This window comes from Pseudophryne corroboree, chromosome 5 (assembly GCF_028390025.1).
Source record: "Pseudophryne corroboree isolate aPseCor3 chromosome 5, aPseCor3.hap2, whole genome shotgun sequence".
In the NCBI taxonomy this organism is placed as follows: Eukaryota; Metazoa; Chordata; class Amphibia; order Anura; family Myobatrachidae; genus Pseudophryne; species Pseudophryne corroboree.
The window spans coordinates 792,716,290-792,732,901 of record NC_086448.1 but is presented as its reverse complement, the minus strand read 5'-3'; the positions used below and the strand labels follow the sequence as shown (position 1 = coordinate 792,732,901).

Here is a 16,612-nt window from a genome sequence, read left to right as displayed (position 1 = left end):
GTCCAGCCAAAGATTTCTCCAGTTTCAGTCTGTTCAAGCTCATCTGGACTCAAACCGATTCCAAGCATTGGCTCGAGTAAAGAACTTTTGACAGTTGGTCACAGTAAAGGACTTCCACCATCTAGTTCTAAAATTAGACTTCAGTCTGTCTCTGATTCTGTTTCCTCGTCTTCCAGCATTGAGTCCACAGCTTCTGCAGGGAAAACTAATACCTCTTCTCAGCAATGTCAGAATAATTCTGCTGTAGCCACCAAAGTCAAGAAAAATACCAAGGCTATTGACCTTATGTCTGAATGTGTACCTCAGTCTAATGTTTCAGTGGCATCTGTTTCCATGAGTCCAATTTCATCCTCCACTCAGTCTTCAGAACATTCAGCCAATGCTCCGTTTTTTGACCCATCGCTTTCTGAGCAAGATAATGCCTTGATGAACCAATACCTTAAGAATTTCAGTGATGCCAAGAATTGGAAAACAGTACAAAGACAACAGCCTGTGGATTTAAGAATTGGTTATGTTTCCATTGATTCCACTCCAAATTCCTTGTGTTGTTCAGAACTTGTTAATGCAGCTTACAAAACGGATGTAGTTACTCCCAAAGACGACTGGTATCTTCCAATAGACTTGGACTCAGACTCTGAATTTGATCCAGTTCATGATGCTACTCCTTTCATGGGAGGTCCCATGTTTTCTAAGGAAGGTTTTTCTTTACAGGAGATTCCGCTCTCCTTGGTCAAAACCAAATGTTCCCGTAAGAAGAAGAGGCATCAACGAAGGTCATAAGTTCTTCTGTATGAATTTCTCAAGTTCCTCTAAGATTCAAGATGGGTGTCCAGAGTCCACCCTTGAAGAGGGGGGTACTGTCACAATCCTGACTGTAGGTTTCATATTTGGTGACTTACCCCTGCCATCTGTCCCGGATCCTGTGTCTTTTTACTCACTGGGTTAAACAGCTTGTCAGCACTATGAGTTTTCCTGAGTTCTCTGCCTGAAAGGTAATAGTTAATTAGCTCCACCTGTGGTGATCTCCTGTGTGAGGCTGAATTCAGTAATCTGAAGTTTAGGCCTAAAAGCCAGCATCCTATGTCTTGCAGAAGTTCAGGCTTCAGTGTTCTCTCGGCCTGCTAGGCCTCACTCTACATCACAGCCTAGTCTAGAGTACTACATGACAGTGACTGTTCACCTGACCCAGAGTTGTCCAATCCTCTGCCAGCCTGAGACTCTCTGCATCACCTAATTCTGCTCACCAATCACCAAGGACCAGGAAGTATAATTTGGGAGACTGAGTTGGAAACTGGGCCAGTTCCTCGTGTCACACACAGCTCTGTGTGAGCCTTAAAGCTGAGCTCTCTAAAGGTAACCTTTGTACTTTAGTTCCTGTGGAAACTCTGTTCCCTTGTTACCCCGTTTGGTTTACTTTTGTGTTGCCACTGATATTCACTATTTCCACGAGTCTCAATGTAAAGGCACAGCTGCAGTGGTTCATCTTAAAGGCACAGTACTGTATTCCATAGTCTCAACTGAAAACCACAGCTGCCGTGTTTCATCTTTACTGCTGTTGTAGTTGTGATCTCCAGAGCTCCCGTATCCCTGTGGCTTCCGTGCCTCCAAGAACCTCCGTGTCTCAGCACCTCCGTGTCTCAGCACCTCCGTGTCTCAGCACCTCCGTGTCTCAGCACCTCCGTGCCTCAGCACCTCCGTGCCTCAGCACCTCCGTGCCTCAGCACCTCCGTGCCTCAGCATCTCCGTGCCTCAGCACCACCGTGCCTCAGCACTTCCGTGCCTCCAAGCACCTCAGTGTCTCCAAGCACCTCAGTGTCTCCAAGCACCTCAGTGTCTCCAAGCACTTCTGCACCTACAAGCACTTCTGCACCTCCAGGCACTTCTGCACCTCAGTGCCTCCAAGCACCTCAGTGCCTCCAAACACCCAGTGCTCACAAGCGTAGTTGGTGTCTCCAGCATCCGGTACTCCTTAATTCATTCCTCAGCACCTTTTCAAGTTCTGTCTTTCAGGAGACCTCCAGCATCCATACGTGCTTCCTGTCTGCCGACCAAATCCTGCATGAGGAAAACCTAGATTCGGCCATCTCTGCTGCGGTTCCTCTTCCCGGTCACCGGAAGAAACCCCGAGCCCACAACACTCCCAAACCAGGTCAGTGAAAGTATTCACATAGTCCTCCAGTCGCTCGCACAGACTTCACTAACACCGGGTTCACAAACCCACAGTCATGACAATATATGCTCAAGGAGGCATAGCAATGGAGCTAAAATGCTTTTTGTAATTGCATTGGTGTCAATCTGTTTGTGCTTTCTCCTTTCTACACGAAGAATTCCGCAAGATATGTAAAATATACAGAGAAGCAGCAATAAATAGCGACACGCACTGGGGACAGTGGCAGGGGCGGAGCCTGACTGGGGCCAAACCAGTGACGGATCCAGGGGGTGCGCGATCGGTCGTCCCCCCCCCCCATTTATGTTCCTCAGCAGGAACCTGAGATTTAATTAAAACCAGATGTGTGTACAGTAGCCTATAATAACTTATAAGCAATTAAAAAATATGTATCAAACACTAACAAGTCTTTGGACAAGAAGTGTTAGCAAGAGCTTATCAAGATGGCAAATGGCAAAACCTCTCATAGACTGGCCTCTAAGGGTTAAATTAAATTTAGCATGATGTGTTGCTGAACATCATAGCAGTGTTTGGATGTGTACATCATTTTCCCATTATAGTACCATCAATATGGATATTCTGCTATTTTGGTGTCGCCCCTTCGGATGGTGTCACCTGGTGCGGCTTGCACCCCCTTAGTGACGCCCTTGCACCCCCTTAGTGATGCCACTGTCTATTATGCGCATGAGCTCAGATGAAACTGGTTCAGCTGTTGCTCACACTCATAAGTGCACATTTATTTCAAAAACATATATGTATTTATTATCATTTATTATATAGCGCACACATATTCCGCAGCGCTTTACAGAGAATATTTGCCCATTCACATCAGTCCTTATCCCAGTACACTCTATATTCCCTACCACATGTACACGCAGACACACTCACACTAGGGTTAATATTTTTGGGGAGCCAATTAACCTGCCAGTATATTTTTGGATTGTGGGAGGAAACCGGAGTACCCGCAGGTAACCCAGACAGGCACGGAGAGAATCTATAAACTCCACACAGTTGCAACCATGGTGGGAATTGAACCCATGACCTCAGTGCTGTGAGGCGGTAATGCTAACCATTACACCATCCGTACTGCCTACAATCCATGAGTTTGTGCGATCGCCCCCTCCCCCCTCAAATTACCGAACTGGTGGTATATTATAACTATACAGAGGTTTTTTTGTACAAAACACATGGAGCTTTTAACCCCCAGAACTTTATTTACTATCATAAAAACATACGACTCTGCGCCAAAAATGAGTCACGCTTCTAAATAGCATAATTGTTTAGTATTAAGTCCCGTGACGCAAACACATTCAGCAATGCATCAAACTGCTGCCAAGCTATAGACAGTAGATGGCATTTCATGTACTGTGTTTTTACCAGCCACAAGTCTGTGAAATGGGGATTTTATAGTTTGTTATAGAATGGTGTGTAGTAAACTACATTATCGTGTTTACTTTACCGGGTCTGTTAAGGTGTCAAATAAAACATGAAAATTACCTAAAAACTGAACCGTTCACATCTTTTTCCATTCAGACTAATTAGCTGAAATTCTAACAGACAGGCAGCCCATAAACATGTAGAGTCAACAATTTTATTTGTTACTAGGACAAGTTTCCGAGATGTATACAGACTCACTTAATACAGTTTTTTTTGTGGAAACTTGGTAGAGGTGGTCATTCCGAGTTGTTCGCTCGCTAGCAGTTTTTAGCAGCCGTGCAAACGCTATGCCGCCTCCCACTGGGAGTGTATTTTAGCTTAGCAGAAGTACGACAAAAGAACTCATGTCGACCTAGTACATGTCGACCTAGTGGACATGTCAACCTAGTGACCATGACCTAATGTATGTCAACCAATAGTGGTCGACCTAACGACTATCAACCTAAGTGTGGTCAACCTAGAGATCAGATACCCAGTACTGCATACCTCATTATACATATATATATATATATACATACATGCAGTACACATGGGGGATTGTATATTGTATGACTTCATTACCTCTACATAGGTTATGAACCGAACCTCTATTTTTCTGTAAATTACATCTTTTGCCAAAGTGCCCTGTAGCCAAGTTTCCACCAATTGAAATGGCGGGAGCTCAGTGGGATGTTTTGTAGCTAAAGATACACAAACCTATCAATTAGGCTGTCACAGATCAAGAGAGAAACATATTAATTAGGCTACCGAAGAAGAGAGGGACTCACCAATCAAAGTTCAGGAAATGGTAGATTTTTTTAAGCAACTTGCTAATACATTGGCAAAGTTATGGTTTTATAGAGAACTTTTTTGAAGACATCACATCATGGATTATGGTGCCTTAATCCACCAACTGCCCAGAACCAGAAACCAGCATGGGCTTGTATCCAACTGCCCAGAACCAGAAACCAGCATGGTGCCTGTATCCACCAACTGCCCAGAACCGGAAACCAGCATGGTGCCTGTATCCACCAACTGCCCAGAACCAAACCAGCATGTTGCCTGAATCCACCAACTGCCCAGAACTAGAAACCAGCATGGTGCCTGAATCCATCAACTGCCCAGAACCAGAAATGAACAGGGTGCCTGTATCCACCAACTTTCCAGAACCAGAAACTAAAAGGGTGCCTGAATCCACCAACTGCCCAGAACCAGAAACAAGCATGGTGCCTGAATCCACCTACTGCCCAGAACCAGAAACCAGCATGGTGCCTGTATCCACCAACTTCCCAGAACCAGAAACTAACAGGGTGCCTGTATACACCAACAGCCCAGAACCTAAAACTAACAGGGTGTCTGTATCAACTAACTTTCCAGCTCTAGAAACCAGCATGGTACTAGTATACACCAATTGCCCAGAACCAGAAACGAACATGGTGCCTGAATCCACAAACTGCCTAGAACTAGAACCAGTATGCTGCCTACACACACCAACTGCTTAGAGCCAGGAACTAACATGGTGCATGTAAACACCAACTGCCCAGAACCATAAACTAAAATGGGGCCTGTATACACCAACTGCGCAGAACCAGTAACAGCATGGGGCCTGAATACACCAACTGCCAGAACCAGAAACAGCATGGTGCCTGTAACCACCAACTGCCCAGAACCATAAACTAACATGGTGCCTGTACACACCAACTGCACAGAACCAGTAACAGCATGGTGCCTGTATGCACCAACTGCCAGAACCAGAAACAGCATGGTGCCTGTAACCACCAACTGCCCAGAACCATAAACTAACATGGTGCCTGTACACACCAACTGCACAGAACCAGTAACAGCATGGTGCCTGTATGCACCAACTGCCAGAACCAGAAACAGCATGGCGCCTGTATGCACCAACTGGCCAGAAACCAGAAAGAGCATGGTGCCGTCATGCACCAACTGCCCGAAACCAGTAACAGCATGGTGCCTGTATCCACCAACAGCCCAGGACCACAAACAGCATGGGGCCTGTATGCACCAACTGCCCAGAACCAGAAACAGCATGGTACCTGTATCCACCAACTACCCATGACCGCAAACAGCATGGTGCCTGTGTCCACCAACTGCCCAGGACCACAAACAGCATGGGGCCTGTATCCACCAACTGCCCAGAACCAGAACCACATGGTGCCTGTATGCACCAAATGCCCAGAATCAGAAACCAGCATGGTGTCTATATCCACCAACTTCTAGAACCAGGATCTAACATGGTGACTACTGTATCACCATCTGCCTAGGAATCAGTGTAGTAGAGCAATGTGCGTTGTTCTTCCATTACTTACTGTATAAAGTGAAGCCCACACCTTTTAGAACGCACGCGTATTACTTTCAGTTTACTTATATCATATGTCATTTCTCAACTTACAATTCTTAAAATCTGTACCCACTTTATAAATAAAAGATCATAACACTGGAAGTGGCAACTGATAAGCCAGATGCTGCCCTCGCTGCTCATTTCCCTTTGACAAGTTAAGTTATGTTTGAATTTTATGGTGTGGCTCCAACTTCCAGCCTTTGTAGGTCTCAGAAATAAAGAGCGTGGGCTTCTATGGACCTCTACTAGGGAGAGCGGGGCAGTTATTTTCCCAATTTAATAATAAACAGATTTAATTGAAAAAAAAAAAACATGGAGTCAGTTACCTATTTTTTTTTTTTTTTTTCTATTACCTGCAGTAATTTTTTCTATTACCTACAGTAATTAGCTTTGGCTACTATCCAAAAAACAACAACACATTGAGCTTTATGTGGAGGCCTGGAACTGTAGTCCCATCCACCCCATTGATTATATGGCCCTACTCCCATTTACCTGTACGGTAGACCCAGGTGAGCTTTTTAGGGTTTCAGGAGCCTGGAAAATTATCCAGTTCTTCATAACTTATCCTGACGTCATATCACTTTAGATATGATTAAAAAGCCATAATGATCCAGAAGAATAAAGAAGAACATTAATTTGCAAATTTTTCTTTGCCTGGTTTTAGATTGAAGGCGAACATACTTATTAAAATACTTTATTTTTTATTGTTTTTGACAGTGCTGTAAGTAATCAGTAAAATATGGGTACATAGGTATTTTATGCACTTTTCGTATGTCTTTGCACCAGTTGGGGCTACTTTTCTGCATTACAAAATTTTTAAAATGCAGGTCCCAAAGTAAGAGGTGTCTTTACCAGCCAAACCTCTATGGATAAGAGTAGAACACCTCTATGGGGGGAATTCAATAGTTTCTCCTGCGGGCGCAACTAGATGGTGCCCAACGGAGCAATTCAATTGTTGCTCCGTTCCGGCACGCTGAGCTACCGTGCTGGCAGGATAAAATGTGAGAAAAGTGAACTGTTTGGGTGCCCAAACGGCACTTTTCACAATTGCACCCATTGATTTAGTCGGGTTTAGCTGCTTTACGTGGCGGGATACGGTCATTAGGTCGACCATACTTAGGTCGATAGTCATAAGGTCGACCACTATTGGTCGACATGGTCATTAGGTCGACATGAACAAGGTCGACATGGAAAAAGGCCAACATGAGTTTTTCACTTTTTTTTTCAGTTTTTGAACTTTTTCATACTTCACGATCCACGTGGACTACGATTGGGAATATTAACCTGTGCAGAGCGCAGCGGTAGCGGAGCAAGGCACCTTGACCGACACCTTACGAGGGGACATGGTGCACTGATTGGGGTTCCCCGTCACTTTACGAAGAAGACGACACACAAAAAAGTAAAAAAAACCTCATGTCGAACTTTTTCCATGTCGACCTAATGACCATGTCGACATAGTGAACATGTCGACCTAATGTATGTCGACCAACAGTGGTCGACCTAATGACTGTTGACCTAAGTGTAGTCAACCTAATGACCCATACCCTACGTGGCTAAACCAGACACTAATGGGCACGATCTGTGTGATAACAGGCATCCATTCAATATGGCCCCTGCAATCTCCCGACACTGTAGCCGGGAGATCGGGTGGCAATATCAGTTGAATTCCCCCCTTTGTATTTAATATAAACAAACTCTGAACAGAAGATCTTTCAGGGCTGATTATATTATTTTACCAAGAAAATTGTTTACTTTTTTTTTTTTTTTTTAAGTACTATTTTTGCCTGGAGCCAGACAACACTTCTGATTTTATTTACCAATTGTTTAAGAAAATGGCTGGATTTTCCTTGTTTTTTTCCGAGACCTTAGGTTCTGAAGATTTGCGCTCGTCCAGACATTTTTTATGGGTTGGATTTCTCAGCAAATTTCTACCAATGTAATAGAAACATTCAAAACAGTATTTTAGAAGAAACACAGAAAAAAATCAGAGGATAGTGCTATGTACTCAGTAAGCAGGGAATTGTGTCGGTGCTAGGGACAAAGGGCTGGGTCATCTCCCTGACATGTCCGCAAGTATTATATTCAGGGCTAGATTAACAATGGGGCAGATGAAGCTCCATCTCCAGGCCTCCACATAAAAATAGGCCCTTCATCATGATCAGCTGGCCACATAGTTCACCAGAAATCATAACTATTAAGATTATATTTCTATTTTTTCACAACATCATGCAATTTGCATATTTTTACATAATTGGGGAGACATTGGGGCTTATATTGTAGGGGGTTTGCATGCCCATATGGTTGTGGCCACACCCACACCACACTTGCCACGCCTCCCTGATTGTCACAACAGGCCCTTGAATATCTTTAGCCCCAGGCCCATGTGACCCTTAATCCGGCCCTGATAATATGACCGCTGCATGTGACCTAGCAGTGCAGAGCCTTCTCCCAGTGTCCTTTCCTGCACCTCACACGCAGCACAAAAAGATGTCAGCACACAGAATAGCAGAGCTCATTGCATTATAGATTGTGTAGTGGGTACCAAACTTAAGGCTGTTGAATACAGCTTATAAACACAGGGTGTATAACATGCAAGTGCCAAAAATATAAGAACAGCGGGCTGAATGAGAGAGGCCAAAAATAGAAAAACTCAAAGTCCAAAGATATATGGGTGAGAAACCTCAGTCCCTAACCCCTCACTCCACCATCTTAACCTGAAATATAAACTCCAAATCTGTTCATCACAGTTGGCCTTTTTAAAATTGGATGTAAAGTGGTCTATTTACTAAGTCTTGGATGGAGATAAAGAAGACGGAGATAAAGTACAAACCAGCCAATCAGCTCCTAACTGCAAGCAAGTCAGCTCCTGTCATTTTTCAAATCCGTAATGATTGGCTGGTGCGTTATCACCAGGGCCGGTTCTGGCGCTCCGGGCGGCAATAGGGGGCGTGACTTCATACAGGGGGCGTGGTCATTTACACCCCCTGTACAGACTGAAATGATGTGCGGTGCACGATGATGTCATCGCGCACCGCACAGCAAAGGTCCTCTCCACGAAGGGAAACTAGACGCGTACGCATCAAGTTTCCCTTCACAGCAGCAGCGGGGGGCAACGGGCAGCGGGGGGCACAGCAGCAGCGGATCTTGCCCTGGTGCGGCGCCCTCCGGATGGCGCCCTGCGCCCTCCGGATGGCGGCGCCCCGGGCAAAAGTCCTGCTTGCCCGTGGCAAGATCCGCTACTGGTTATCACCTTGCGCTTATCACTCACTACTTTATCTCTTCTCCAGGTTAATAAATCTGCCCCATTGGCTGTAACATGGCAGTTAGACACTGATTGGCTGGTACTTTATCTCCGCCCACGTTATTTCCATCCAAAGCTTTGTAAATAGAGCCCTCGGATACAAATTAGAGTATATGTTGGAGTTATGTACAGAAACATGTAAAAATTTAGTTTTTTATTTTATTTTTATTATTATATGTTTCCTCTATAAAATGCAAAAAAAACAACATTTATTCCAATATGACAAAAAAAAAATTCTCTCAGAAACTGAGCCATAAATATGAAACAGTGGGGGTCATTCCGAGTTGTTCGCTCGTTATTTTTTTCTCGCAACGGAGCGATTAGTCGCTAATGCGCATGCGCAATGTCCGCAGTGCGACTGCGCCAATAAATTTGCTATGAAGTTAGGTTTTTTACTCACGGCATTACAAGGTTTTTTCTTCGTTCTGCTGATCGGAATGTGATTGACAGGAAATGGGTGTTTCTGGGCGGAAACTGGCCGTTTTATGGGTGTGTGCAAAAAAACGCTACAGTTTCAGTGAAAAACGCGGGAGTGGCTGGAGAAACGGAGGAGTGTCTGGGCGAACGCTGGGTGTGTTTGTGACGTCAAACCAGGAACGACACTGACTGAACTGATCGCAGTTGCCGAGTAAGTCTGGAGCTACTCAGAAACTGCTAAGAAGTGTCTATTCGCAATTCTGCTAATCTTTCGTTCGCAATTTTGATAAGCTAAGATTCACTCCCAGTAGGCGGCGGCTTAGCGTGTGCAAAGCTGCTAAAAGCAGCTTGCGAGCGAACAACTCGGAATGACCCCCCGTGTGTGTTGGGGGACGACGACAAAAAGTCAGAAGCAGGATGACTTTATGTGGAATAGACCTGCAGGTGGAAATCCTCTAAGAAACCCCTGTGTTACTGTAGTGTGTAGATGGCAATAAACCATGAGTGAAATTCAGTTACAGTACATGCATCGATAAAGGCAACAGCTTACAAATCATCTAGAAATCCAGGGAGAGGTTGTATACAATTTGTTTTTTAATTGAATGACAAAGTGTTTAGTAAATTTTGAACAAATCCTGCATAAAGTTTGGTCAATCGGCAGGTTAAAAATCCCATCAGCGCAAATACAATCATCAGAATTCGCCTTTTTGAGCGATTTGTAGCTTTCCTTTCCTTTCCTCAGTGCCAATGGAGAGATTTCTGACTCAAAGAAAAAAAAAATTAGGAGTGTCTCAGTAGCTCCATTTATAAGTGAACTTCAATCTTGTCTGGGGAAAAAAAGAAAACGAAACGACAAAAAAAAATAATAATAAAAAAAATAATACCAAACAAAAAAACACCCAAAACCCATATCGTTCCCATACATTTTCAATACATAGTCTTTCTGTACAGGTCATTTCTGAAAAATCAAACAAAAACGTCATAAAATGTAACCTTAAAAATTAAAAAAAATCTCCCGATCATATTTGCTTGTCATTTACATGAAGCATCCAAAGCAGGTGGCAGCAGAACCAGTTGATATATTTCAGCTTCCAACTTGTGTCCCAACAGTTCGTTAATAGACAACTTTGTATTTCGTGTTATAAAAGATCCCACTGAGCCTCCCACAGCAAGCAGACGCTCACCAGTCGTTTGTTGATGCGTTGCAGTGGATTGCAGTGCGGCTAAGCTATGTCCAAAGCAATAAATGATTTGACTCATCTACTTTGTCCTGAAACGCTACCTGTAGTTACAACAGTGTGTATAATGACCTTATAATAAATCTAGCATCCAAGAGAGTAGTACGGAAAATATACAGCAGCAGAAGCATTTTTTTCCCTAGCATTTATACATGTTATGAACATAACACAGCGGTAAAAGGCATAAATGCATATTAATGGGTAACGTGTCTAAAATGACTTAAGTATCTATTGAGTGTATTGGATTTTTTTGTTTTTTCCCAAAGAGTGCGTGCTGTAGCCAAACAGCATAACATCATACGACCAAGTACAGTTAATTCCTATTGATTAGATAACTTATTCATACTGTATTTACTTATTTTTAAATCTATCACCATTAATCCTTACAAGGACATCTTCATTCAAAGCTGTGCATTGTACATCTTTTTTTTTTTTTTGTAGCCTCAAAAACAAGATAAAAATGTATATTGTAACATTCAAAAATGTATATTTAAATGTTATTTTAAATCCATGCAAATCTTGAAAATCAGTTTTGCATGGAGTTCGTCATTTTCTGATGAAATCTGGAACGCCTTGTTCTCCCGATGTGCTAGACACACTGATCCTTCCACCAGTCTGGCAGAGGTCTATGGTACACCGCCTATGGTCACTTGATTAAAAACAAGTCACAGGACCCCCCCTCCCGCAAACCACCTCTCATTAGCATGCACTGAGCAATTCATATCCGAGAGATGCCGCAACATGCTTTATTGAAACAAAACTACAAAGGATACGAGGATGAGCCACTGATGGATGAAGGCTTGGTGGATCGAGAGGTTCGTAAATGTTTCATAGGCAAGTGCTACCTGCAGATGATCTTAAAATGCAGCATTGGGGATCTACCTAAATTAGGGTTTGGACTGAGGTCTTCTTTATCATCACACTAGAAATAGTAAGATGTTTGATGTTGTATTGGACTAATTCACTGAAGGCTTTTTCCATGCTAGGTAAAAATGGCTAGTGTATAAAGGCTCATTCTCTTTTGGGCAACCTTCTATTTTGGGTGGGTCACTTACCAACAGAGTTTCTAGAAGGTTCTGCTTAACCATCTGGACTGAGCCGCTACACTATAGTTTGACAGTGTACCCCTTACTTGCGTTTGGGGATTTGGGACAGGAGGTGACTGAAATTGTTATACAGATCTTGGACAGGCCTTAGATACAGATCTTGGATTCTGCTCTTCACCCCGTCCATTATGCACACAAGACCTTGACTCAAGTGTGCAGTTATTTCCTTCGTGATGAATAGCGTGTGTCTACAGAAGCTCATCCACGTACTGCAACTGGCATTGAAGATTGAGTGGTACATGAAGGCTTGTTGCCCGGCTGCCAGAATGTTTTTTGCAACTAATCCATACAGCAACTTAGGTCAAAGCAAAATATAAAGGCAAATAAATATAATCTACAAATAAATCTGAAATCATTTTCTGGGTTCTTAGAAAATATCTCAAACAGAGAGAAAAAAGAAAACAAAAAACCATTGACAATGCCTAAAATTAAACAAATCGCTATTTATACAATAAAAATTAACTGTACCCTGCGTTTGTAGAAAAATGAATGTACAATATATCATGAGATCTTAAACGGATGAGGTGGGGGATATAAGAAATAGGCATGACTTAGTAACGGTGTACCGTAAGCTTTAAATTCCCTTCCCAAGCATAAAAGGAATATTATATCAATCTTTTCATTGTCCTGTTACATACATTGTTTACACTACATTTCATCCCCTGTCCCACAAATAAAGTGCTCTGTCCATGGCAGACCATAGGAGATATGCAACAGGAAAAGCCCATTTATGAACTACTAAATATATATATATTTATATGTATATATATAAAAAAAAGTATATTTTGCTTTTCTTGGATCTTGCGAAGAAAAGTGTAACGATCCTCAGAGTTTCATGTCTTTATCGTTTAGTAAACGTATCCTTCATTGTATGGATGACTATTGCAGTAGCCGCCATCAGACATGTATGGAATATTTTCGTCAAAATGGGACAACGGTACTGTGTCCTCTTCATTAATGTGCCGCTCCATGTCTGTTTTCAATAACGGCCGCTGATTGTCCGGAAATGCCATGGAGAATAGTGCTTCTGGGTCGCATACAAATTTGTACACGTATCTCTCGCCGGCGACCTTAAAATGAAAAGAAAAATGGAGTCATTACACCAATTCTCTAGAGCCGCTGTCTTCCAAGGGGTAAAAAGGGGGGGAAGTAACTATTGATGAAACTGCTAATCTGATCTCCAGACCATACGTTTAATGAAAGTTGCCCCCTCACCAACCAGTAGAAGCTAAATCACAAGATCCTTTCAAGACATCTGTACCCTTCAGGCAGAACATCAATGCACCAGCATGGTAAATGAGAGCGGAACACTTGCCACACTCCTGAACACAAAGTGGTTGGTACGTAAATGAAGCCAACTCAGGTATACAGATGTATTTTGTGCATCCTCCCACAGCACAAATAATCACTCGGAAAATGGCGCACTAGAGAAGCCTCTGGGAAAATGGCCACCGCACATGCGTATTAGAGTCTGAGCCCCTATTGCTCAGATTTTAATGCGCTTCTGGCTAGAAAGGAGGTGGACCGGACAGAACAGTCTGCACACGGGCCCCTGTGAGGAAAATACAACAGAAAAAAAAAGCAGCTGTGGCATTCCTAGAGACAAACAGTACCAACCAACCAGCTCCTAACTGCCATGTTACAGGCTGGGTTTGAAAAATGACAGTTAGGGGCTGATTGTTTGGTACTTTATCACCGTGCAATTTATCACTCTCCAAGGCTTAATAAATCTGGGTTTTCACCCGAAATCTACACCAGACAACAACTCCGAAAGCTGCACTTAGATTTTATCAAATAATTTAGGAAACTTTCTGATTTATATTTCTAACTGAACCTTAGATTCGCCTAATCCAGTCACACTACCGCTGGAGAACTAAACTTTCTGTAACCAAGGACTCCATGAGGACAGGTGTAGCTAACCGACTGAGCAGAAACGTCTAGTCTAGGCCCACTGTGGCCTACGCAGAGTCATTGAATATTGTTAATGTTAAATTACACAGGTGACACTAGGAAAGGGAACAAGGCAGCCACATAAGTGGGAAAATTAAAAATAGAAACACACCCCCTACTTCCCACCCAGGGGGGAAAAAGCACTACGTCTGCACTGTTGGGATAATGGACGAGAATTACTTCTAGAACAAAAATATAAATTCATTGATGAATAATCTAACAAAATAGCATTCACTGATTTATGAATGCAGATGACACACATGGCATGTGGACTATAACGAGAAGACACATTGGGGGTGATTCTGCGCCTGATGCAGAAGCGATCGCAGCTGGACATTTTGCTACAGCCAATTCTGCGTCTCTATGCGCGGCCGATGGATTTCCTTCTGAAAGGTCCGCTAATCCGTCTTGGTGCGTACTTAGATGCACCATCAGAACTCGCTCAAATCCTATGGCAAGTGCAGTTTCTCCAACGGAACGCAGCTCCTGGTGTGCGCAGTTCTATATATTTAGGCGCAGCTGCTGTCAGCGACATTCCCACTTCTGACAAGCCACCCCCCTATTACCTCCTTGGGACACTTACTGAATCCCACAGACCCTGTGCCCAGTTCTGTCTCTACGAGCATTAACCATCGGACAAATGCACAGACCGCCTTTGACGCATGTGCAGACATAAAACATTTTCCGATTGCGTCCGTCGCCCTTGCGTCCACCTCTGAATAGGGCCCATTCTCTGTATATTTTTCAATTCAATAAAATATTTGGCGTTTCCAGATTTCTCTGACACCATACAATGAAAAAAATTGCCCATTATCCCCAATGAAAAGTACTAACGCAATATCACACATTATATCAATGTGAGTGTATTTCTACTTTAATAACAGGGTATACTAAAAATGACAACACCAGGAAAGACAAAAATGGGCAAAACAAAATCAGAACCATACATGTAAACAGGCTGGCAGCCCCCAAAAAAATTGCAGCTTAAAAATGACCAATCAATTATAATAGATAAAGTAAGAAAGTTGATGCCTCACCTTCTGCATAATTCCCTTCTCATAATAGTAACGCAGAGAGCGACTGAGTTTATCATAGTTCATAGCTGGGCGGTTCTTCTGAATACCCCATCGCCGTGCCACCTGGGACAATAAAGCACAATGTTCAATTATTTATTTATCTGAATACATCTAGCAAAGATCATTTGCTTGCAATACTGCAAGCGGTACAAATACATTTATATTATTGCATGCAGGGTAAATACTGGCTGCTTTTGCATGCAGTCCACAAATATTGGACAGCTTTATTTTTACACTGCAATTTAGATTTGAGTCTAGACACACCCCTTCCAAAGCTAAATCTCTCTGCACATGTTACATATGCCCCACCGGCAGAGCAAAATAATTCAACTTGTTTTTGCCAAAGTGCACTCCACATATATTTGCTTAGTAAGGAAATCTGATCTTTCCATTTGGTTGCATTAACGTCTCTTGTTGAAATCACTACAGGTGGAAGCTTATTAAAGTAAATAATGTTGGACGACTGTTGTGCCAGCCGCGGTAACAAAAATTAAGAAATGTTACATTTGTATCTAAAAATGTTTAATATTAATCTAACTGTAGAAAGACCTGATTAGAATTAAAAGAATGGAACAATCAGATAAAAGAATGGAACAATTAGGACCTAACCAGAAGAATATTATCCCACTTTTCACAGTATTCGTCACAGTGGCTAAGAAGGTCATACTGTTAAAATGGACTAACAGATCTCAATCCTCTCTTGGCTGAGTGAAGACGTGGCTATTAAAATTACTGTATTTGATAGACTCTCCACGTTACCCATTCTTACTTACTTTTATGGTCTCCTCTCTAGGAGAATCCCAGAGAGTTACCCATTCTTACTTACTTTTATGGTCTCCTCTCTAGGAGAATCCCAGAGAGGAGACACTGCAGGACACTGTCTCATCACTAAGCCCCACCCCCACTGCAGCAAAATGCTATAATTTGCAGGTCCTATGGGGGGGAAGGGCTAAATTACAGAAATTTATGTCATTTAGCCCCGCCCTCTCTATATGGAGCCACGAATCCCAGGTATCACCTTTTCATCCTGCCTGCTTCACTAGGAAGAGGGTGGAATGCAGGAGATTTGGCCACTTTCCTGTGGGTACGGGGGACTGCCTGGAAAATCAGGAGTCTCCCACGACTTGCGGACAGTAGGCAAGTATGACATTACCAGATGTGGGAAAAGGCGTGCCTACAGTAAATTTCACATGGTGCTCTACTTTCACCGATTAGAACATCACTTACAATCGCATATCTATAGATTATTTGAAAACACTGATTGGTATTTGATGTGAACATTACTTGCCTCTAATGTTTGTGTGTAGAACTGTAATAACCTCCTTGTACCTATATACTGGGAATTATTCTTTTATTTATGGTAATTTTACTTTACATTTTGCTCCGAACAAATTTACTTTAGCTATTATTCCCCTCCATCTTTTCCTTTTCCTTCTCTTTCTCCCCTTTGCCCTTACTGGTTTCCTTACACTGTTCCTTCCTCGTCATATTTCCTATATACAGTTTTAATTAGAATCCGATATGTTTTCCAACGAAGACTCTATCAGTTTTTGTGTACGCATTTTGTATTTGCCTTTTT

The 16,612-nt window shown here is 42.7% G+C and overlaps 1 protein-coding gene across 4 annotated transcripts in view; it reads right to left on the bottom strand.

The window, feature by feature from the left end:
* Positions 1-10,239: 10,239 nt before the first annotated feature.
* Positions 10,240-16,612, bottom strand: part of ETV1 (ETS variant transcription factor 1) — a 76,469-nt gene continuing 70,096 nt past the window's right edge. For all 4 annotated transcript variants that reach the window (XM_063924422.1, XM_063924425.1, XM_063924423.1 and 1 more), the window contains 2 exons: positions 14,995-15,096; positions 10,240-13,077 (listed from right to left, as the gene is read on the bottom strand). In XM_063924422.1, coding sequence (XP_063780492.1) covers positions 12,856-13,077; positions 14,995-15,096 — 324 coding nt within the window. In that variant the 3' untranslated portion in view covers positions 10,240-12,855. The remainder of the gene's footprint in view (positions 13,078-14,994; positions 15,097-16,612) is intronic.